The sequence below is a fragment of the Corvus kubaryi genome, unplaced genomic scaffold, assembly GCF_017639235.1.
Source record: "Corvus kubaryi isolate FWS band 111438036 unplaced genomic scaffold, C.kubaryi_AGA036_p1.0 37398, whole genome shotgun sequence".
Classification (NCBI taxonomy): Eukaryota; Metazoa; Chordata; class Aves; order Passeriformes; family Corvidae; genus Corvus; species Corvus kubaryi.
The window spans coordinates 17,519,847-17,545,178 of NW_024581137.1; the positions used below are offsets into that span (position 1 = coordinate 17,519,847).

General features: G+C 42.5%; 1 protein-coding gene across 1 annotated transcript; it reads left to right on the forward strand.

Annotated features, from left to right (window-relative positions):
- Positions 1-6,680: 6,680 nt before the first annotated feature.
- CMTM6 (CKLF like MARVEL transmembrane domain containing 6) lies at positions 6,681-17,189 on the forward strand. Its single transcript, XM_042043651.1, has 4 exons — positions 6,681-6,878; positions 11,327-11,503; positions 12,405-12,503; positions 13,975-17,189. Exons 1-4 carry the CDS (start codon positions 6,753-6,755, stop codon positions 14,122-14,124), a joined length of 552 nt encoding a protein of 183 aa, XP_041899585.1. The 5' UTR covers positions 6,681-6,752; the 3' UTR covers positions 14,125-17,189.
- Positions 17,190-25,332: the final 8,143 nt, after the last annotated feature.

Consider the following 25,332-nt stretch of genomic DNA (forward strand, 5'->3'; position numbering starts at 1 on the left):
GTTTGTGCTGCGGTGTTTTCAAAGCTCTCTAGTTATACTAAGGATCCTGCTGCTGGCTGCAGTGTGTTGTTTAAGTAGTAGTTGACCAAGGTTAGGACTTTACTTAAGCTTTCAGTATACAAATGCTGAACATCACTTTTTTCTTTGTGAAATTTGGGGTTACTTTCTACTTACAGCCTCAGAATAGGAAATGTAAAAGGTATATCCTGATCAAATGATTGCCAAGACACTTCAATGAGTTCGGGTTTTCTGGTTTTTTAAATCAGTAAGTCCTACATTACTTTCTCGGATTAGCTGGAAGTCTCTGTATTTTGAACATGGCGGTACTCTTCTTCCCCAGTTCCTGCATTCTGTAATGGTTCTAGTGAATTCGCAGAGTCACAAAATGGGTCAGGTTGGAAGGGATCACAGTGGGGTCATCTGGTCCAACCCCCCTGTGCGAGCACGGCTACCCTAGAGCACGTGGCACAGGATTGTGTCCAGGTGGTTCTTGAATATCTCCAGTGAGGGAGACTCAACAACCTCTCTGGACCACCTCTTCCAGTGCGTGGTTGTCTGCACAATAAAGAAGCTTTTCATGTTCAGCTGGAACTTCCTGTGCATTAGTTTCTGGCTGTTTCCTCTTGTCCTGTTGATTGGCACCACCAAGAAGAGCCTGCCTCCATCCTTTTGGCACCCCCCCTTTAGATACTGGCAGACATTGATGAGGTCCCCTCTCAGTCATCTCTTCTCAAGGCTGAACAGGCCCAGCTCCCTCAGCCTTTCCTTGTGAGAGTGATGCTCCCATCCCTTAATCATCTTTTTTCCCTTCCACGGGATCTGGTCCAGGAGCTCCATGTCTCTCTTGTCCTGAGGAGCCCAAAACTAGACACAGCACTCCAGATGCGGCCTTGCTAGGGCTGAGTAGAGGCAGGATCACCTCCCTTGACCTGAGTTACCTCCATATTTACAAAATACCTACATTTATTTAAGAACAACATACATGTTGTTGTCTCCCAACTCCCTCAAGTTAAGCACACTTGTTAAAATAGACTCAGAAGATTGAATTGTGGACTGCCAAATTTCAGTAGATATTCTTAACTATGTCTTTAACTGCAGCCCTTAAAATTTTACTTATGTCAACAATTCAGTAAAGGTGGCATATGGGGAAATGCATGACTTGCTGATGAACAGCTGTATAGAATAAATTGAAAGAAAGAAATCAGGCTTCTGATTATGGATACATGGCATGCATTGGTATCAAAACAGTTCTCTAGGTTCTTTATGTAAATTTCAAACTGGACTTGGAATGTGTTTGAGAGAAAGGATCCTCTGATGATACAAGCAGGACCCATTCTTGCACAACTGCAGTGGTATGTATCATTAGGGTGAAACTTTGGATTTAGGGCAACATTTTAAACTAGTGGATACTGTCCAAGTTTCTGAAAGACAACTCCTGCAATCTCCAAGTTAGTTTGTCTGAGCATCTGTCAAAGCACAAAACCCTTTATGAAGCTGGAAAATTGGCCACATAATGCATTAATACCTATTACACCACGTGCCCTTACCTGGAGAGGCTGGGACAGTGAAGAACCTTACTAATGACTCATTATAATTTCACTTCTTGAAACAGATGTCACTTCTGTGTATTTGAAGCTTCTAAATGTGTTTTTCCCTAAACCCCTGTAGCTCTGGAATTTTTTGGTTGTTTGATTTTTAAATTATTATTTACAAATGATTGTTTACAAAAAGACCATTCCCTACCATGCCTTTTCATTCTACAAGAGTAGAGTAGCCTGCTTCCCTCCTTCAAATTCTCTTAATGCTGCTGTCACTAGCTGTCTGCAGCCTGCTCATGCTGTTTGGGGGAAAAGATTTACCACAAAAGGAAAATATGTGAGAATGTTTCTGTGTAACCTGAAGTCTTTGGCTTCTTGTTTTCCTCTGGTGAGACCAAGACTCCTGGGCTGGTTGCTTTGTCCTCTTGAGCTGCAGTTCCCCTCCTACTGCTTTGGTGAGAGTAGACAATTAAGATGGGATTTACAACAGCTATCATGCAAGACTAGTCTCTGTGACAGATGCCCCTTTTCACAAAAGGTAGTGCCAGTAAATCCTGCTGCCTGTTCTCCTTTCACTGTGAAGTCAGGCACCAAACTAGATAAATTGGGTAAACCACTGAAGCTAATTTGGCAAGAATACTTTCTTGCTCTAGGCTGGGGTTGGATTACCCCAATTTTTGAAAGAGTAACAGCATGAATTACATTAATTTTTCTTCTAATCACTCTTCTGTGCCTTTACTGCTATTGGGTACAAAGTTTCAGACTAGCACATAAGATGCAGAAAGCGAAGAGGTAATGCAAGAACTACAGGGCACAATTTTAATAACACTACCTTAAGAATGTTTTTCAGTATGAACACTGAAAAAATGCTACAATATAAATCAAGTAAATTCCTTTAGACTTTCAGGGCTAGTTCTATGTAGACAAGTTGCTGATTAGCCTGACACAAAGCTGTTTCAGGGGAATTTTGTAAATCCTCTCTTCTTCCTTCTCTACCCTGTTCCTACATCAGTTTTTTTGAGTATACTGGTTCTAATAAAGCTGCTCTGCAAATTTTAAGCTTGAAATTTTTGAGTAAATGTCCATTTTATTTCCAGGCAGGTCATTTTTTCAGCTGAAAATTGCAATCTCAGAAATGTGCACATGGCTTTTAGGTTTTACCGACTAGCTACTGTATTAACCTTAAATTTCTAGTGATACTTCTGAAATGCAGGAATTGCTGCCTGTTGGGCTGCAGTCTCTTCCTGGGGAGCAAACGGTTTGCAGTAGGACACCTGTGACGGCAGAACTGTTGCCTATCAAATACCTCACAGCTTAATGCTTCTCTGTGCCATGCAGAAAACCACTGAGAATAGTTGGCCCAACCTTGCATTTGGGAAATGTGGGGATTTCATCTCTAGTCCCATAAGGGATCCTTAGTAATAGCTGTTAAAAATGCTAATTCTTCAGCTGTTTTAAAATCACACATTCAAGCGTGTTTAGTACGGTGTCAGGGTTTGTGAAGTTCAGTTGCAATATTGAGCACAAAAATAGAATCCCAAGAACTAAAGAAAATTCAGTAGATGCAACACATTTAAGTCTTTTCTGAGCTCATTGTTGCAGTACTTGGAATATCCCATTTGCTTACTAATCATGCTGTATTTACTTCATGTAATACATGGGAATAGTCTTGAACAGAAGCTGAGGTGCCCCTGTGAGAACATCAAAATGAAGGGGGGAGATATGCCTCAGACAGGCTGTCTCCAGTGGAGTTCTCTGAATCGTGCAGTAACACACACCTCTTCCTCACCACTCTTCCAATGAAACTTAAGTCTGTCTCCTTCAATGGTTTAGACTTTTAAGCTGCTTTCCCATTCCTGTACTTCCTTCTCCTTTGCCTTCTGACAAGAAAAGCAAAAAACCCGATAACTGCATTTATGAAAGCGGGGAAAGGGGAACATGAATTCGTGAGGCCAGTGCTGCCAATTCTGAGCGTGAGGGACTCAGGCTTTAGCGTCACATGGTAACACAGCACGCCGAGAGTGCCAAAGAGCCACTAGGCCTCACTCGATGACAACAGTGATGCAGCAGTACTGAATCCCCCTTACTGCAGTTGCTGGCATTTACTCAACTGCTTCAAGGAACTCCAGTCACAGTTTTTGAAATTATTTCAACACTGGGGGAAAGAAGTGGTAACTGCCATACAGCTGTACTGTGTACACTGCGATCTCCTCTAATGAGGGGGCTTTCTCCATTGCTGTTGCTTTTTGGTCACTGTGGAAGGTGTCTTGAAGGAGATGTAATGAGGGAGAAAACTAGGTCACTCATCACTAATCTGCTTCCACTGATGTCCCTCTCTGTGCCTGGCTGACTGGAGATGTTACCGCAGCTCAGCATCTTAACTGTGAGGTTGCTTTTCTGCCACCATGTCCTGCCTTAAGCTCCACTCCTGCCATTCCAGCAAAGGCTGTGGCAGGGTAAGAAAGACTTGTTTTTCTGGAAAACTGTCAGGTGTAGCACATAACCAAAAGGAAACCAATAGCTGTATATCTGGAACGGGATTTCCATCACATCACAGTCAGCTAGATACTATTATTTGCATTAAACACTATTGTTACTTACTGTAACTGTTGTTTTAATTCCTTCTTTAAAGGAAAAATACTGTACTGGAAAGTTAATGCGATAAAGAGGGTGAAGAACACCTGCAGTACCTCTGTGAAGAGCAGCATAATGTAATGCTTTAAGTATTTTCAAGATAGCAACTCCAATATTGTTATCCAGTTATCATTCCCTTTCTGTCACGTGAACTTACAGTTCCCTAGCTTTGCTGTCGTTTCACTTTTCCTGACCCTCTTATAAATAAATAAATAGGCCTCAATAAGTTAGGCTTTAAATGGCAAGCTAACCTTTATCATTCATGCATCGTTGATATATATATATATATGTTGATATGTTCAGGCCCTGGAGAGTGCCTGGACAGGAAAAACACCTTAAAGACAGTAGAAACAAGAAAGACGTTGCCATCTATTTTACCTTTTGTAGTCTTGTTTTGTGTTTCTGTGACTCCTTGAAAAGCAGTCTTTTCTCAACTCAGTCGTTTTCAGTATCTGTGTTCATAATCTAGCAATGCTGCATGAAGACATTCATAAGGGAATGGCTACAAAATAGCCTTGGATGCTACCAAACACCTTAAAAGAGCTGACAATTGCTTCTATGTCAGTTAAGTCCTGTCCTCATCAGACCACAGTATAGCCTAGACACATGCTTTGTGGCTTTGGAGTTATTCAGCCAGTTGTGAAATATTATCAAGGAAGAAAAGAAAATGAGAAGGAAATTTCCTTCAGGAGAGAGATGCCAGCCTCTGCAATGTAATCTTATTTATAACGTACTAGTGTGAAAAAAGGTAGTGAAGGCACTGGGGACTTATAAGTGGTAACAGCCAATGTTCCTCACTACACCTACCTGCTCAGTCCTGTAGTCTGGGATGCTGCCAACAGAGCTATGTTAGACTCATCCCAATCCCAGGTAGAAGCTAGGGCACACCCATGGTGATGCCTCATTTGTTCTAGCAGAAACTCCCACGCCTTGGGAATCACAGGACTTGCCCTACTCATTTGCCTTCCAAGCCAATTCCTGCAGCCAAACATTGTTTATGGCAGAGACAAGTCTGTATGGTCCTGTCCAGGGACCTTGTATATTCCCTTGGATAGTGTTTTCTTACTGGAAGAAGTCAGGCACACCACCTGCTGGTACACACTCAGCATGGAGTGTGGCCCACCTGCTTTTGTCTGGCCCGTACTTCTGCAGCTGCCCAGTTAAGAGGGTCCCCTGGCAGAGTTAAAAGTAGCCCCAACCTCGTGGGGCTCTGTAGCACACATGCTCCCTCTGCACTGTGTGGTTCCCAAAGAGAGGCAGTGTCCCAACAGCCTGATCTGTTCCCTAAGCAGGGAATCTGTTCCTATACAGCTAATGTTAAGAAAGCAAATCTCCTTTACTACCTACAGAAATCTTCCATTTCCTTGAATTTAAACAAGTGTAACTGAATTTGTCTATGCAGGACCATAATAGCTCTGTGGATACTACATTAATAATATAGAAGTGAACATAGCACACCTTTGTTTACTTATAACAGGTTCAATCTATTCTTAGTAGGCAACAAAAGCTCTACATTCTTTTAAAAGCTGATCTGGGCAAATGTATGGGAGTATATTAGCAGAGGCTTGATTTTCAAACACTTGGCGAGTGTTTTCTCATTGACAACAAGGAATGTCTTCAAAGACAGTGATTCTTCTCCTGTACTCAGCACTGGTAAGGCCACACCTCGAGTGCTCTGTTCAGTTCTGGGCCTCTCAATTCAGGAAGGGCATTGAGGTGCTGGAACGAGTCCAGAGAAGGGCAGCAGAGCTGGTGAAGGGCCTGGAGCACGAGTCCTATGAGGAGTGGCTGAGGGAGCTGAGGTTGTTTAACCTGAAGAAAAGGAGGCCCAGGGGTGACCTCATTGATATCTAGAACTGCCTGAAAGGAGGGTGTAGCAAAGTGGTGGTCAAAATCTTCTCTCATGACAGGACATGACAACTCATGACAGGACAAGATGATGTAGCCTCAGGCAGCAGCCAGGCAAGGTTTAGATTGGACATTTGGTAGAATTTCTTCACAGAAAGAGTGATTGATTAGACACTGGAACGGGCTGCTGAAGGATGTGGTGGAGCCACCGTCCCTGGAGGTGTTTAAGGAAAGACTGGACATGGCATTCAGTGCCATGGTCTGGTTGACGCAATGGTGTTCGGTCACAGGTTGGACTCGATGGTCACAGGTTGGACTCGATGCTCTCAGAGGGTTCTTCCAACCTAATTGATTATGTGAATGTAAGCAGGGAAAGCTTTGGCTTTAAACCCCCTTCTGATACTGTAATCTCGTGTGACAAGTGAATTATCTTGTAAACTTTACTTAGCCCCGGTTAACGAACTGAGCACAGAGCGGGCCTGAGGCAGCCCTGCGCTCCCGGCCGCCCCTCACGGGCCGCCCCCGCCCGAGGCCGCCAGGGGGCGCGCTGGCGCGCGCCGCAGGAAGCGGCTTTGTCCCTCCGGGACCAACCGCCGGTGGAACCGCGGCCTCCCGCCGCCTCCCGCCGCCTCCCGCCTGCCCCTCTCCCGCCCCGCCCCGCCCCGCCCGCCGCCACCGCCTCCCTTTTGCTTTCGGTTTTTCCCAGCTGGCAGCTGGCGGCCCGGCCCGGCCATGGAGAACGGCGCCGTCTACAACGAGACCACGGAACCGGAGGCGAAGGCGCCCCGCCGCCGCCCCTTCGGTTGCACCCTGCAGCACCTGCGGGGATGGCGGCTGGCGGCCAAGGTGGTCCAGGCGGTGAGTGCCCTCCTCCCCTCGCCGCGCGGGACGTGCCGGGCCTGGCGCGGAGGGAGCACTCCTGGCAGAATGGGGGCCGGGGAGAGACCTCGAGTCTCCCGGGGCTGAGCCCGGCGGGGCGGGGTGGTCCCGCTTTGGCATGGAAACGAGCGTGTTGTGGTGACCTTCGGCTTTAGGACGGTCTCGCGCCGCTTAAAAATTAAACTCCTAGATGATGCAGCGCAGCCTGGGGAGATGGCCGCACACAGGCTTCGAGGGAATGGATTCTGCCGGTCGGAAAGGGCTGGCTCCGCCGGGAAGGTGTCTTGACTTGGGACGTGGCATGGGGTCACTAAAGTTGTGCAGACCAGTAACTCAGGTGGAAAGCTGGCATGGTGCCTTATAATGCAGATTCAGAGTGGTTTATGGTGGGGAAGTGATGAGAGTGTTCGTTCGTCATGCCCGAGCTGCGGGAGTAGGTGCTGACATCTGATGGTGCCGGCGTCGTGTGCCCGAGGCTCGGTGCTGCAGCCACCGTGGTCCAGCTGCCTGCTGGCCTTAAACACCAGCCACTCTGGCTTAAAATCAGAGGGAAGCCTTACAGGAAATTTAGTGTTTTCTTCTGAGGACCGGATTGGATGAAAGCAGGAGGAAGAAGCCTTTGACTGAACCTCACCATAGGGCAGTAGAACTGGGAAGGGCTTTACTAGGTCATGAGCTCCAGACTTTCCTCTCTTGCTGCTCCTGCAGCCCGTTCTAAGCCTGTCACTCTGCGCTGTCCATGCTAAAATTAAGGAGCTCATTTCTCCCATGATTTGTGGTGGAAAATTGCACCAGAGACGTGTAACGTTGATGGTGGCCCATTGAATGAGACATCACTTCGTGTCAGGCAACCCTGGGCCCACTAGGAAATAGTGCTGGCTTTTTTACTGCGTGTAGTGTTACTCCTGAATTAAGCAGCTGGGCTCCTGGTGCTAGCTCTGTTTGTTCTGTGCTTGGTGATGGGCTCTTCCAAAATGTACCAGTGTGACTGCTGATAAGGACGTGAGGATCGTCATTCTTAAGTACTGGCAGGAAGGGAGTGAAACCCATGGTGGTAAAGGGCAGCTGACTGCAAATGTGTGTCAGCATGCATTTTGCAGCCAACACAGTGGCTTTTGAGTCAGATGTGTCATGCTCACAGGAATTGTAGGTGATTTCCAACCCTTTCTTCCTACTTCACCATTGCAGAAAAGAGGACATATGGGTTTTAAGCTTCATCTCACACACAGTCAAACCCCTCAACCAGAACTATTCTTTACTGCTCATAAAGATAATGGTAACACTACCAAAAATAAAGTTTTCTAAGAGTGTTTAAAAAATCACACCCAAGAATGCTTTAAATAAATATAATGGAACATAAACTTTTAATTCATCTACTGGAGTTTATTAAAGCAAGATCTGCTGGCTTCTGCTCCCTGACAAGCAGAACATTTATTTAAGTAGGTTCACTGACTAAAATAAAATAAGTGATTATGTAGGCAAATTTGCTGGTGTACCAAAGTCTTAAGCTTTTTAATTGTTTAAAATGCTTTCTAGGTAGAAAAAAGGAAAAACTATCATTATCCTAAACAAGGTGAATAGCTGCTTGACATGCTCTTAAATAATTAGCAGTTTATGGCCTGCACCCATTTTTCAGTGAGGGGGAAAAGAAAATGGAGTTATAGTTGTTCACCCTCCTAATTTCCAACAGTTTTCCCTCCTTTTTTGTAACCTTTATCAATAAGCACAGATCTTGAGTTCTCAGTCAAAACACTTTAAACAAGCCCCAGAAATTCCTGAAGGTGGAAGCCTCAGTATTTCCAGTAAGAAAAAGGTTCCTCTTTTGGGAAAGCGTTGATTTTTGGAAATGCCAGTGATGGTCGTTAACATCTATTGGCTTTGTGTTACAATAGTGGTTGTTACTGGAATTATGCTCTGATAATTGCTTGTGTGGACTGCTAAACAGGGTATGGCAATCAGAAAGTGAGCTCTCCTCATTATAGAGGTGATCAAGGGTTTTATAAAATACTCTGAAATCACCTGCAGAAATCTGGCTTCTAGACCTAAGAAACACTTTTCTTCAGATGAATGATGGCATACATTATAACCTTAACCAGTTCATTTGAGCAAATGGAACAAGGAAAATGTGACTGCCAGAAGGATGCTGGGAGGCATGCTATTGCACAGGTTTCTAGAGTGTTATTGTTTGTTTTGGGTTTTTTTTAATAGATGGAATGTTTTTGTTAGTCCATGAGTGGTTCAAATTCTGCACAAAGGTAAATGGCACAGTGTGTATTGTGCCAAATCTGAGGTAGAAACTAATTCTTAAGTAAAGCAGGATGAGTTGTCATCAACTGTTTAACTTTAGTCAAAATGCCCTAGCTGGAAAGGAAAATTGTAATTCAGGCTTAAATATCAGCTCCTTTTTGAGCTGATAGTAGCCCCAATTGTGCAGACTTAATAGAGAATTAATATGTCCACCTATCTGAACTAGAAGATTTTGTGCTGGGAATCCCGCTGCTGAGCATCTTCACAGGCTTGTTGGCAAGTTCATAGATCTGCTCTATTTTTGTAGTATTCTTTTCTGTCAATTCACTTGTTAAATCTTCTTTACAAACTTGACACTTGTTTAGAAACTTCCAGCAGTAATGTCAGTATCAATGAATAATTTCTTGCTGGTGAGAGAAATGTTGTTGTTTAATTTCTGCTGTATGTACAGACAGATAGGACTAATAACAAAATAAAATCCAAAACAACTGCTTCTCTAACAATTATTTTGGTGTTTAAAACTATTGGTTTTTAGTGGTAGTAGGACAACAGAGGAATCCCTTTTTTCCCTGATAGTGATATCAAAGGGCAAGCTAAGAAACCCAAGCAGAGCTCTCTGGCATCTTATGAATGTGCTGCTGATATACGAACTTAATCAAAGCACTTACTCAAAGTTCTTCAAGCCAACTTTTTTAATTGATGTACTCTATTTTATTACTCAACTTATAAATAAAAAAATTGAATATTGACTTGGGCAAGTCCCACACAGGATTCCACTTGGTAAATCTCAATTATTTGACACTGAACCCTTTATAACTGCTCTTTGAATGGGATTTTTTTCAACTTGTTTGTACACTCAGTGGAGAAGATCTTTTTCCATTATTTAGATCATACTATGGTTATCTGGACATATACTTTCTTTTAAGGACAGGTTTATTCCCAAGTGGAAGTGATGGCATTCAGTTTCCAGTGCTTATAAAAAGAAATAGCCCTGTACATGAAAACTTATGTCACAGCTCATATTGTGAAAAATTTGAAAGTCATTGGATGCAGCTGTAAGCACATGTTTAGAAATGCAAAGAAAACTCCCAAAAGACCCCTAAACCATACAAACTGGAAAGTCAGAGTTCAAAACATTCCTGGACAGCCATTGTAGTTCACTGGTTTAGGTGCAAGTGCTGCTGAGAAGTTTGTGTTGCCAGCCACTATGGGAGAGAAAGGAAGCCTGATAGTAATATTGAAGTTTCCCCCCGCTGTTCTTTCCCTTTCTAAGCTCCTGTTTACTTTATATTGTTGCATTTGCAAAACATGATTCTTTGAAGTGCCCTTCTGAGACCTGGCTTAGTAAGGGGAATTTACACTTCCTACTGCTAAACTGTTGTTTTTACTGTCAGAAAACTGAAACTGAAGACTGGTGGTTATTTTCCAAGAACAATTCTGAATATTAAGTTTAGATTTTTTTTTTTTAAACAAAGAACTGTCAACCTCTTTATTGCCCTCATACTCTTATTAAAAATGTTATTGTCATTCTTATATTAGTCTCAGTTTTATGACCCAGTCTGATTCCTACTCATGGTTTTGTTTTAATTTGGTGAACTCCTTACGACGAGGATCTATAAAGCTATGCCAACTTTATGGGATGAAGGAAACTAGCAAGAAGTGGCCAAAATAAGTGAACAGTTAAATAAAGCAATATTCCTTCTTGCACAATAAAATGGTAGAAAATCCAGCAGCACGGATATGGTGACTATACAGGACCTAAATCACGTTCTTTTCTCAAAACATACTGTGGCAGGAAGGTGAAGATAAGCCTCTGCATAGATTAAACGTTGTCCAACACAGCTTGAACATAGTGTAAAGTTTCGGTTCCTACCAGAACAGTTGAGCTTCTGTCATTACTGAGTCACAAGCATGTGAGTATTGGCTATGTGGACTTTCTCTGAAGTTTTATCAAGTGAGGTAACAGGTGTAAACTTTTTGACCACCTATAACAGCCAAGTGTAAACCATGTCATTATATAATCATTTCTGCCTGTAAGAAAATGGTGCAGAACTTTACCAAACTTATTATAGATTGAGGATTTTTGTCGCAGCTAGCTTTATTAATCTTCATATCAGAGATGCCTGTTTGTTGAAGATGTTAGAGACTTGATCCAACCCAAGCATGTTATTTGTTTGCAGATTTTCTCTTTTGTGGCTGTTGTTTGTGAAGAAATTGTGGACGATTGCATCTATTGTAGTGGACTTTACTTCTTTGAATTCATAAGCTGCAGTGCCTTTCTTTTGAGCCTCCTGATTCTGTGTGTGTATTGCACTGATATGTATGAATCACTGGGGAAAGAGAAAGTACAGAAACTGGTAAGAAATTTTTTTTTTTTTTAAAGGAAACCATTTTTTCTAAGTGCATAAAGTCTGCTGTGGAGTAAAAAGGCTATGCAAAATGAATCTCCTTTTCTTCTCCATGTAAAGGGTAGATTAAATGAGCCAACTTTGAGAGTTTATATTGACATCTTTTTCAAAGTTGGCTACCTGCAGGATTTTAGGATTTGTGTGGCAAAGTTTTTCCACATTAATGCTACTAACATTAAAGTGTAGCCATCAGGTGTATGTACGTACGTGGAATACAGTTTACCGCCAGCATGATGCTTGCAATTTATCAGTTTACCCTATCTATTTTCCTACTGGGTGGAGACTACCTCCTTTTTGGCAATAATCATACCTCATTACAGTTTATGGCTTTATATTTCAGAAGATCCAACAGTGGGAGAAAGTTGCTTTGTAAAGTCAGTAGGAACATTATTCTGTCTCACAAGTGTCCCTTCCTATTTGCCTTCAGAGCAAACAGTAGGGTCTTTATGTGAGGGTACAGATAAGGGAGGGTAGTGAAAGGTTTGAATGAGCACAGTTACTTACAGTTTTCTAATTTCCCACATGTTTTACATAGGGAATAAAGCTATCATGGTTGTCCTGAGTTTGAATTTGATTGTGAAAAAAGGTTAAATGAAGTTAATTAAATACTTTAAAAATACGAAACCAGGGCAGACTCCCTTAAATATCTGATAATGCTGTTTAAATAGCTGATAATGTTGAATATCATTTGGAATGTAGTGGCAACATGTATTTTCTGAAGCTTCCACTAGCATCACGGTATCAAAACATAAATTCACAGGCAGGTTAACTCAGCTGTTGTTATGATGTTTGTTCTTTTTAGGTAACCTATCTACAATTAAATTATATATGTTTTTACATATATTTGCAGAATTTTTGGGCTGTGCCAGCCATAGGTGCCTGGTTTCTGTTAGCATCAATAGTGTTCTCTGCAACCTGCTCTGGCTCTGCTGTTGAACGTGCTGCCTGTGTAAGTCTTAAAACGACAAGATTTACTTTGTATTTATCTGGTATGTTAATTTCTCTTCCCTCTAAACTTCACTCAATTTGCAGAGAAGAAACTGGGCAGGGAATAGAACTCAGTGCATTGTGATGTTTCAGAAGGAATTAGCTATTTCAGACCTTCGAGAAACTTACCATAGGAAATCCAAGGAGCTGGCATTCCTCAGGATTGCTGGAAACCTCTGTGTGCACTTGCAGCTCCCCACCTTTTGCCTGCTGCCTTGGATTTGTATTATTTCCTGTCATCTCTTGCTATTCAACAGTGTCATCTCTTGAAGCTTCCCCAGTTCTCTGATGCCCTACTTCTGAAATTTCTGGTTTTCCTCAATTGTCCTTTCATAATGTCACCCCCTGACAAAGTCATCAAGAAATCCTGTCTTTTGCCAGGCATTACAGAGCACATGTGGACAACACTGACCTGCACAGTCTGCAATAAGGACAGCAGTTTCCTCAGTGACAGAAACAGTAGAGCAACAGGGCATTCATCTCCCAGGGAACACTGAGGAGGCTCAGGGCAAGGCACTGAAGGGGCTTTGGGATGCTGTAGGTGTCATAATTCCCTAGTCATTTGAATACTTCTTTTGAATAACCTTGGAATTGTGAATATGTGAGTTTAAAGATCAAATTCTTGAATGAGAAAAAATTATTTGGAAAAGAAAGCAAGATAATTCTGTTCCATGGGCAGCATCAGGTATTAGAGATACACACTTTTGCATAGTTTTCTTATGTGATATAGATCTATTTAGACCTAATAGTTCGAGTATAAATCAGGTTTCAGGTTTGCCTTTTTTTCTGATGCAGGAAAAATGAAAACTACTGTGATTTAATACTTATTAATGTCAAATTCCTTTGGTCCAAACCACTTGTGTAAAATTTAGGTAGAGTTAGAATAATGCATATGTTTCTTTCCTTGTTTGAAAAAAGCTGTCTTCTCTTTACCACTTCTCATCTTGCCATGACTAGTAATGAAATGCCACTCACAAAATGTCATTTAATTCTCCCTTGCTGACCCAGGCTCTGCAAATCTTCTCTTCCTTCACCTTCCATGTGTTATTCTTCTTCATTTACTCTCATTAATCAGCAGCCCTCTCTTGGATAAATAGTCTGCTATATCACCAATGCCATGCTACTTTAATAACTGATTTTGGAAATGAAACTAATACACTTTTACTATTAAAGGCTGATTAGAACACAGTATAAGGTTCACACTTGATTAAAAGAACGAAAACTGTAAAAAAGTTCAGCAATGAATGTGCTAGAATTATGATTTCTGACCTGTGTCTAATTTGAATGGAACTATTGATTTAAGTAGGACTGTAATCTTAATATATAAGCATTATTAATGCATACAAAATGGTGCAGCAAATCTCTCCAAACAATGTTGGTATGCTATTACTGTTTATGCATTTTAAAATCACATATTTCTGTCACTTTCACAGGTATTTGGATTTTTTGCAACTTTTGCATTTGCAGCTGAATTTGGTACAGAGCTCTTTCTCAGGCGAAAACAAAACGTCGATGGATGCTCTGAAAATCCTGGTAACACTCAGAGTGCCACAGAAAATCAGCCATTGAATAAACAAAGCTAACTTCCTGAAATTGTTTAAATTGTTTCCTCTTTTTCTTTTTTATTTTTTTTAATTGGAGCAAACTAAAATGAACTTTCAGTGCACTGTAGGTAACAACTTCGGTTTCTTTGTTCTAATCAATTTTGTACACATTGCTCATCATAAAATTTTTATGGATTCTTAGGTCAGGTAATGGCATTTTGAGCATCATGTTCTAGGGTAACTGGTCCTGCTTAATAAGTAGTCCTGCCACCTGCTGGGGTGACAGGCACTAAAAAACCTTGGGTCTAAATACAGTAACTTCAGGAAAACAGTGTGCTGATTTGATTTTGACAGAGGTGACTAACAAAGTTAATGTCTGTGGCATTAATTTAATTTATAAATTAAATTAAATTAATAAATTCTGAGCTGTAGCCTAAAGGTATTTCCTGGTTAAATGGACCAGATGCTTCTGTTGCAAGTTATAAATTAGTACAGCGGAATTCTTTTTTGTACTTCCTGGTCAAACTGAATGTAAAAGGGAACCGTACAGGAATTCTTGTCCTTAAGTAAGGGGGTTTGGAATGTTTTTACTATTCCTATGTCTCAGTTCCGTCTGTGGAGATCAGTGTAATGGTGTAGTAGACTCCAGGGGGTTTATGGGGAGGGTAATGTAAATGGTATATTAAGGAGACAGTTTTGCACCCCATGATTGTCAAAGTTTGAACTTGAATACCAGAATCTTCTTTCAGATGATTTTGAAAGCTGTAACAGTTGCAGGAAGAAACTTGAAAAGCCAGCAGTGAGAGGAGTAAGAGAAAGAATAAATATTTTCCTGAAGCTGCCCCAGAAGTAGCAATCTGAATATCAATGGAAAAAAGCTTACAGCACACTGGTACTACCCTGGTGAATATTACTTGCAAGGATAATACCATATGCAGCTTGTTTATGCATACATAATACTAAATTTTGCCAGAATGGTTTTGGACCTCACCATTTTATGTGTTTATAAATATGGCAGTAGCTTGAGACTTCTTGCTGACTAGCTCAGTTGGTAAACAGGTAAATAAGCACTTGTACCCTTGATTTGTTTTGCAAGCAACAGTCTGTAGGACTGCAAGGAACACTACTGATGGGACACGTATTGGACAAGTGATGGATGTGTCAGACCAGATGCTGATGGCTGTAAAAGAAATGAAGTGCTGAAAAGCATTTTTCTGGTGTCTGAGGTAAAAGCAAGACTGCTACGCCTCTCTTAAGAGGAAAGCCTTCAAAAGCAGAGCAAATTGCTGTATGCCAGGAGATGTTCCAAAATACCAAAGCAGATGAGAAAAAGCTGATTATGCAAAAACAATTCTTGTTTGAGTGCTCGTGACATTTGCCATGTCTCCCAGGCATTAACTGCATTTCATTGATATCCCAGTCTGGCATGTTCCTAGTCCAGTAACCTGTTGTGACAGCATTGAGACTAAGCCCTCCAGAACCTGGCTGAGCTGTATTTGGGAAAGGAAGAGGAAGCTGTTTTAAGACAAAGGGCTGCAATAGCAGGTCAAAGTTGGTTTTTTTCCATTGCTGCCACTTTCTGATGAGTGTGAATTTGTGATGTTTTCTCTCTGTGGCCTGAGACTGAAGCCTAAAACTACACTTTGCTTGGAGGATGCAAAATTTTGCCAGGTGGTGTGAAGCACCAAGTTAAAGCTGTAGCTTGGCTTCAGAGTTATTCATGAAGAGATACTCTCCTTCATAGAATTTCATGTGTTGTAAAGAAGAAATGCTCTTTGGACTGGCTTTTTTTCTTTTTCCTTGTATTTATTAGTGTCTGTTTCCACTAAAACCTGATTTCAGTCAGCGCTTGCTGTAGCTGTCTCTGATAACTGGGTAGATTAGAGATGTTCAGTTTACAGGTGGTGTTACTGGTGATACAGAATATCCATAATGAGAAATACCTCCACTATGATCTGCAATGTCTTACTTTGGGGACCGTGCCCATATGAGTAACATTCCAATGGTCTTGTTTCGGTTTCTTCTTATTGCCTAGAGTTCTACTGATTTTTTTCCATACCAAAATGTCTATAGTCTTTAAATCTTCATCTGTAATTAGCAGCTGTAAATATAGTGTAAGAGCAACACTGTGCTGCTAGTACTTATTAAGCAATGCAGCACCATGGCTGGACTTTTATCTTGAGGTAATTTTTCCTGTTATTTTTCCCAGCCTGAAGATAAGTTAATAGAGGTCTGGGTTTCGGTTGCTTTTTCTAGAGGCTTTTCCCCACCTAAGTGCCGTGTTACTCATGTCCATTCCTGAACTGGAGATACTGGTACAAAAAGGGATGTGTAAAGTCATCCCCCTGCCTTGGCAGTTTACCTGGCAATAGTCTGTCACACAGTAGTTAAATACTAGGAGCAAGTCACATGATGGTTATAGGTTTAAGGCAGTTGCTAAAATGTTACTTCCAAACCAATTGTTGGCTAATATGCATGGTGGTGCTGTTAATCCTTGTGCTTCATAAGGTGTTCTTGCTCTTATTTTAAAATAGTTGAGAAGCAGATTTGCTTGTGTGTGTGCTGTTCTCTGCTTCTGTGAGGTTATATTTTTTAACTTTATCAGCTTCCTATATCCTAGCTTTCCTTATCACTCCTAGCTCCTTTGCCCTCCCAGTCTAGGTGGGGTTCCTTGCTGCAGTGACTGAGCAGACTGGTCTGCAGTCTTGACATGCCCCTTTGATGCTTCTGGTGTCAGGTGCTGGCTTTAAATGTCTGTCTCTTAATTAGACTGATCCTAGAGAATGCTGTTGGAGCTGGATTAAATGTCTGATTCTGCAGGAGCTCTGTGTGGCTGGATGTCTCTTACCCCTCGTGCTCTGTCAGCAAAGCCCTTTGCTTGTTTCCCAGCCTGCTTCTGATGAAATCAGCTGACCTTATTTAAACCACCTATTTAAATTGCTTCCATTAAGGTGGTTGATTTTGGCTTAAGTGGATTAGGGATTGTTCAGGAGAGTGATGGGAGCTCTGGCATAAATGCTGTTAGATACAACTGCCTCGAATTTCTTCTGTTGGCAAAGTAAACATCTCGGTACATTGTAACTGGTAGTAAAGCCTGTTGAAAAGAAGCAACTGGCCCAGTACATCTATCTGGGAATTGTCTTCTCCATTCTTCACCACGGGGCTTGGCAGTGGTGTTGGAGCCTGCTTGGACACTCAGCTTTGGTGTTTTCCAGCTGAACCTGTCCAAAAATACTTAAAGGCTCTGTACCCACTTTCAAGGCTTTTTTACAGTGCCTTGAGAAGCAGTGGAGAGGATTTTTCAGGATACGTGAGGACTTGTCCAGTGGCTGGACTGTGAGCTTCTGCTCTGAAGATCTGTACTGGGCATTGTGTAGATTGTGAATGCTAACTTTTGTGTTTGGGTTTAGCCCACAAAGTAAAATCATGGTGCTACCAGTGCCCTTTGGTTCTGAGTATGGGAAGGAATTGTGCCTTAATGCCTACACTGTGTGCTTCAAAAGAGCAGGGAAGGGTTGTGGTCTGTTACAGGTGAGTTCTACCTTTGCACCTTCCAACCTGAAAGAGCAGTGAGCGATCTCATGCAATTCTCAGAGCTCAGCACAAGATGTTTTTGCATAATGGCTGTCATGGTGATCCTCATTCAAATTTGTGCAATAAACATATCAAGCTTTCTATACTGAAGGGAAATTCTTTGTGAAATTTTTCAAAGGTTCTATACAATTGTAACGAATCAAGGTGCTGATAGTGCCTTTAAGATGGAAATTCATCTCTTGTTTAGTTTATTGCTGTAAACATAAGGAGTTCTCTGGATATAAAATTTTATACTGGACAGAACTGTGTATGACTTTTAACACCTCTAAGAATTTAAGTGAATTTTAATTATTATTAAAGCAGGATGATAATACATTGATTTTATATATATAAGTAAGAATTTTATAGTTTTGTTTCCAGTGTTGCCTTGAATTTTCATCTAAATAATTTTTAAATGCTTAAATATTTTTTATCATTCTAAACCTGTGATCTTTTTTAATGCATTCATGTTTTCTTGATCTAAGGGACTTTATAAAGTATTTTGTAATCATTTTTTAAAATAAAGGTTTAGTAAATAACTTGTTTCATGTGTTTCTTGGTTTTGCTGCTGTGATTTGGTGTTGCTATGTAGTTCTCCCAAAGCCAGCCATAGGAAATAACATCATTCTTTGCTCCTGGTTTGGAGGAAGGAGTTTGCATTGTGTTTGCCTGTTCCTGGGGAAGAGGGTCCAACTTGCAAAGCTGGATATTCTCACTGGAAGTTCCCAGGAAAAAATATCTGATAAGGTCAGTATTGCCTCTGACCACAGGGTCCACCCAAAGTAGTTTGCAGTAGCCTTTACTTGTGAATGAAGTAAGTTACTGTGAGAAGCATAATTCAGGTGCTGCTTCCTATTGTCTTGATTACATGGAACTGAAAAAAATAAAGGGGCAGACTTGCTAAAGGAAGGAGTACAACCTAGCAAAAGGTGTTGAGAGCAAATGATTTATTCTGGTGTAGAAAAATGCAGGTCACTGACTTGCTTGGTCGAGGGAGAGCTGCTTGATCTTTAAAAAATTGTTTGGCTGATTGTCAGTGGTGAGGGGGGAGGAAAAGGAAGCAAACCTGCATGTTTTGCTTTCTGGCAGGGGAGCACTTTTTTTGTTTCATAATCCTACAGGTTGCTTATTACCTGGTGGTCATCTTGTACACAGGAGAATGCCACTTCCTTCATTGTTGGCACAGAAAATGGAACACCACAGTTTGTTTTTCTTTATTTTGTAACACGAAAAGATGAAATAATTTTAAGGATGAAATTATCTCTTTGATGAAGTTGCCAGAGATGAGTGTAATCTTAAGGATTCAAAAGGGAAATATGTCTCAAATGCTTTTAATTACCTAGATGCAAGAAAACAATCAAGGCAAAATGTTGTATTAGAAAGGTATGTCAGTGGTGGATTTTACAACATGAGAAAATAACTCAGAAGTACTAGATTTAATAATTTGAAGCATGATCACACAATTTAAGTCATGTTATTGCTGGAATCATGACAACCCCTTTCTCAGGAGTGTAGTCCAAGTTGGTTCACTGTAAGTTACCAGAATGTAGTGCAGCAGGGCAGAATATGGGCTAGTAGTCTGCAGCTTTCCTTTGTGAGTGCACAGGCACCACCTGGTCACTCTGTCTGTCCATCCCTCGTTCAAGGCACAGATGTGTTTCCTTGCTTTGGGATGGCTTTTGTCCTTCCAGCGAGGAGCAGGACCAGCCACCTGCTCTCTCACACAGCTGCTGTCGTGCAGGAGCCAAGCAAGGGTCACTGCTTGGCTGGGCTTTGGGTGTGACTGCTCCTTGGATTCGGAATGGCTATTCTTAGCTCGTGGAAGGAAGCACAGGGAAGGCCAGAAATGTACTTTGCATTGTTCCTGCCGTCTGCACAGGAACCTGCCGAGAAGCTGCAGGAGGGAAGTTTGCCCACAAGAGGGCAAAGATGATCCTGTGATTGAAATTATTTGGTCGTAAGGACTCCGTCTTCTTCCCACCTGTCTTTCCAGTGGGATTGAAGCCCCCATACCCCTCTGTCGTCAGTGTGGCTGTAAATTGAAGTGTGCATTTTAGGGATACTCTTTCCAATAATTTTCTTATTTCTCAATATGTAGCTTGAAGGATTTTTGGCAATATAATCATATCACTATTGTCTCAAGGAGATACTTTGCCTGTGCAGTTTGAAAGGGTTTTACTTGCATTTCTGGTGTTTTGTTGTCACTGTTGTACTAGGGACTGCGAGAAGAACAACACAGAATTCAAGTCCAGGATAAAATGGGATTATTTAATTAATTACAAACTCATTTTTATAACTTGGTTCGCAAGAATGGCTAAGTCTATTGGTCGTTTGACCATCCACCTCAGAGTGATTGGCTGAATGCTACGACACCCATTTCAAAATATTTTCTTCAATGTACCATAACAAGACTGTATAACAAGTTTGCACCTGTGAGATGAAGTCTTGGTTTACAAAAACCTTTACACTGCAGCTAGCTTGTGTGAGAAAGGAAAAGTTCACAGGATACTGGAAAGCTGAAAAATTCCTCTGCTGAAAGCTTTTCAGTATTCCCATTTTGTAACCTGCCAATAGATGTTTTTAAAAATTCAAGTGGAGCTTCAGCTGCATGACGCCACCTGCACTTACAACACGGCACTGCAGCTTTGGAGAACTTCGTGGTCTGTACTATGCTGTGGTTTTCAATGAAATGTCTGTGGATCACGGGTGGGAGAGGAATGGAGTGGGGTGTACCTGACCATTTCTCGGACTCTTGAGAAGTTAAATGAGGGACACTTATTATCCAAAAACGCAAATTATGCATGTTGGGAAAAAACCAGGGCCCACAAACAGAAATGTTGGCAACTGTAGCTGTAAAGCATACCAGATGGGACTTCTTGGAATTCCAGCCCTCTTCAGGCATCCCAGTGAAACTTGCTTTGAGCAGCCCACGTGCCCTGATCACTTACTCAGTTTGTTCCTTATGACCTATTATCTCTTGGCTGAATTGTTGGTGGGAAGACAAACCAGACTTGGCTGTTTTGAAGTTGGCAAGTCCTGAGGTGAGAGTCAGGCTTTACAAGGAGGTGACAGCACAAGCACATTCTTCTGTAGCATGACTCATGTGCAGCCAGATGGGGACAGCAAATACCTAGTCAGGTATGCACTGCTAGATGTGCTGCATGGAGCCAGGCATTATCCTGCAGTGCTAAGCTTGGGGTATATGTTAGAGCTCTCTTTTTTAGTCCTCACTTGGACTTACAGGAAGCATAATATGGTAAGACAAAAAGCATGACAAGTTTTCTGTTACCATATGCTCAGAGAATGGTGCAATGTTGCTCAAAATAATGCAAGTCTGTATGCACTACAGCCTTCCTTTTAACTACTTCCTTTGCACCAGCTGTTCCTCTCCCAGAAATATCAGTGCAGACGTGATTCTGAAATCCCTGCTCATGCTGAGCTATAGGTGAGGAAGGGACAGTTACTAAATTGTTCTGTGGTCTCTGCACTCCACTAACCAAAGGTGTGGAGCTGCTCTCCTGGTGTGAGCAGTAAGGCATCCTCACAGCAAGGAGGACAGACTCACTACTACTATTTTCATTAACACCCATTTCTCTCTTCTCTGCCTGCTCAGTTTCAAATGCTTCAGAGCACTGGGTTAAAGCCCTGCTTCCCATTCCTGTACCTCAAACCTAAACTAAACCTCCCTATCAGTGCAACTCATAGCAACAAGAGCTTTGGCTAAATTTCTGCCTGCTAGTTTCTCAAAACAGCTGGCATAAAGTGGCTGCAGAGGCCACCCTGAGGGGGTACAATACAGCCCTAGAGACAACTGGCTCGTTAATGTAAGCCTGTTCTCTGCCTCATCATCCTTTTGCTCAGAAAGGCTTGTTTTATGAATGAACCAATGTTGTCCTTGACTTGATACAGTTTTTTTTTTTTAATTGTAAACGCTTGTTTCTGGCAATTGTGCCTCTCATTTGAGGGTAACAAGGGCATAATTATTCAGCTCTCATGCATCACAAACTGCTGAGCATGAGGTATTAATGGAGTGCTTTGCTGCCACCATAGCTTAATAGCTACAGCTGCAGCATTGTGCTCTCGTTTGGCAAGGGTTCATGGAAAGAGGGGATGCAGATCATTAAGTTTTATGTTAAGAGTGATTTACAGATGTAGCAATAACAGTAGACTATGCTAGACGGACAGAGCACTTCTGATTTGAAAGGAGCTGTTACACCAGCAGAGCTGTAATTCATACTAGTGGTGGTACAAAGCCCCCAGCACCAGTCCACCTCATATAACCCCCAGTAATCATAATAAAGGAAAGTTGTGTTAGTGTAATTGTGTGTGCTGGCAGGGGGAGGAGGGGAATCATACCCTACCATCACAACTGGCTTACAGATGTAATAGAAGGAAGCTGCAAATGGGTGCTTTTGGCTAGCTCCGGGTTTTGAGGTGATGTCAAACTCCCAGCCTGGTCCCTTCCCATCCACACAGCTACAGCATCAGCTCTGTTAAGTGCTGAGAGACAAGTGCTAGAATTTAAAGGTGAGTGTTGCCCCAGCTCCACATGGGAAGGTAGAAGTGTCTTCCTGAGATGTTCCAACTGAGAGGCCAAGCTGCCATGGTAGCTGATGGAGGAAGAGGCACATCTAGAAGGTGAATCAGAGGGGAAGAGTAACTCCTGCACTCTGAGTCGCTGCTGTGATTCACTTTTGCCCTTCTCTTTCTTCATTGCATGTGCAGGGGAGCGTGGCTGGGTACTAAGGCTAGTCCCATGCAAATAGTCTCCAAGATACACTGTGCTTTTTCCTGGGAGAATGATATTTACTCTCTTTGAGCTGTAAAAGCAGTGCAGAATGAGTGCTGTCTCTAATTTCCTAGTCTGACCTCGTATGCTGAAGGGTTATATGCCTCAAGTCTACACCTGTGGAGTTTTCTTCCCCATGTTCCAGTTCCTTCTTGTTACAATTCCTCCTGTACTGAGAGGGCTCCTGTCTGTGTTGCTCTTCCTACACAAGCGCAAACATGTAAGAAAAGAACAAGTGGTTCAGACATACTTAACTTAGCAATGACTCTCCATTTGTGGCCTGGGGATATTCCCCTCTGTGGGGAGGAATGCCCCACCACTCTGCATGGCTACCACGTCACTCACACCCATGCCAGCTCTGCCTCAAGAGCTGGTGTGTTCTCCTTGTCTTTCTGGGAGCCCCTTCAGCGCCCAAGGAAACACACAGGTGCTTCCTTCACCCCCACACAGGACTGTTTTTCTACCCATACCCACACATGCAAGCACAGAGCACTCAGCCTGCTCCTTTTCTTCTGTGCTATTCCCTCTTCTTCCCAGGTTCTTGGCTTGCCGCACAGTTGCCTGCCCACCTTTGCATGACCCCACGTGTCTGGAGTCCCCCAGGAGAACGGCTCTGAAGTGACAAATGTGACAAATGTGCACCAGGCAGGGCCAAAATCATTGCAGGGCCAGGCAGAGTAACCTGAGGGCTTTGCAGCACCAAGTGTTGGCACCAGGACACCTGGGCATTCCTGTGTTACATCACGCTGTGAGCAGAACTTCTTGTCACGGTGAGGAGGGCAGGACTGCTGCTCTTTTGCTAAGGCAGTTTATTCCTTTAAAATGGTTGCTTTGTGTCTTGCTGTTATTCTAGGTCTGCAAACATCTAAAGAGCAATAAATGAAATTTACACCATCTTGGGCACTCTGAATTCAACTCAGTCCAAGACAGGATTATCAAAAATTAATTTTAATTGAAGTAAATGTCCTAATCTTTTTTTCTGCTTCAAAAGTTCAGGCCTTTATGGGTGGCTAGTGCTCTGAAGGACATACTTCACTCAAACACACATCTCACCTGAGAGCCAGCATTTACCCAGTGACAAAACTGCTTGTGAAAATACACTGCCTTTCTGTAATGTTGTAGTTCAGCAATATGGAAAACCCAGGTGGAGGTGGTGTTACATCCAGGAAGCGATACAAAAATATTAATCCAAGGAACAGCACTGTTCTGAGCTGTTCCCTCAGGAAAGGTCGGGTAGTGTTGCTACTCTGCAGTGACCTCTTGATTTTAGCTCCTTCATCTGCACTTTCTCTTTTATCTCTGCCCTCATTCCTCACCATCACCACACAAAAAGGCAACGTCCCTTGCAGCCTCCTTTCCATGAGCCCTCCCTATCATACTACCGTACCCTGCAGCACATTCAAGCAGCCACAGTCAAATCAGGCCTTTGACTATTCAACACCGGAATTTTAAAGCCAAGCTATCACAGCACTAAGCCAGAACTATGCCAAGGGTTTTGGTATCTAAATTCTGTCTCTGTGTAAAACTGAAAGCTCGTATTTGCAGCCACCTCACCCCTGAGGCAGGAAACTTCTGTGGTGCTGCAACACTTTTAATTATTGTTTTCTTCTTCTTCTTCTTCTTCTTCCTCTTCTTCTTCTTCTTCTTCTTCTTCTTTTATATTTTTTTTTATTTTTCCTAACTTTCGATCTTCCTTCCTGTGAAGTGCTGCTTCTGGGCATGGCCAAACAGCTTCACTTTCACTGTTAGAGCAGTTCAGGTAGAGGTTTGGTAAAGGGCAAAAAGCAGACAGATTCTTTTTTTTTTTTTTTGCCAACTGCCCCAAGGCAGAGGGACTCATTCAGGCAGGTGATGAGAGCTTTTTCGTTCCCTAATAAATTGGCAAGTCATTTACACAGTAGAACAGTGCAGATATGAGATAACAAGAGGATAAGTCATCAGGTTTTTAGACATATGGCCCTTTTTTTTTAACTTCCATGCAAGCTCCTGGATGGTGGGAACTCGCTCTATGTTGATCAGCTCCTAGTAACAAACACTGGTGTGTACTTGCCATACTGGCTGTGAGAAACCAGCGTGCTGACCCAGGGGACCAGCTGAGGCTGATGGACTGGGCTCAGGGACAGGCAGAACAGAAATAAACTCTGGAGCAGCCAGCTGTGGGTAATCAGTGACCTCCAGAAAGGACATAATGCTTTTCCTGTTTTCCAGCTGCCTCTGTGCTGGAAAAAAGTAATCGTCTTTCTCCAGGAGAGGAAGATAACAAGCACTAGTGCCACTTTCTGACCTGCTCCCATGTAGCAGGGTTAAACAAGCCCTGGGACCAGGGACTGGAACCAAGAGCCACCTGTTCCCAACAGGATGGCCTCCCAAGTATGCAGCCCTGTGTGTCTGCAGAGGAGCAAAAGGTAAGCCAAGGGCATGGCACTTGCACTTGCACTTGCTCCAGTATGAAACTTGGAACAGCCCAAACAGGTGGGTTGCTTAAGAGTATCCTAGAACTTTGTGGTGAGGGCTCTCTCCTGCCACCCGGGTGTAAATCTCTGCAGGCAGAAAGAACAGGATGTGGACCTCCCTTTCTCTGGTACCCACTTCTCCTTTCACACAACCAGCAGCACCTCTTGGATGCCCAGTAGGGCCCAGTGAAACATAAATCCAGCTTTCCTTGGCTTTCTGATGGCACTCAGTCTAAAAGCAGGTCTGTACTTTGCCCAAGCTGCATGGATGGCCAAGGCCCCTGGCCAGCACACAGGCTCAGCAGCAGCATTTGCCTCCATGTTGTCTCTAAGCACAGTGGAGTCCACAGCAACTTTAAGTTAAATAGGGCAGACCATATGGCAACTTGATGCTACGTTCCACAGCCTGTGATCAGGTCTTGTCCATCCTCC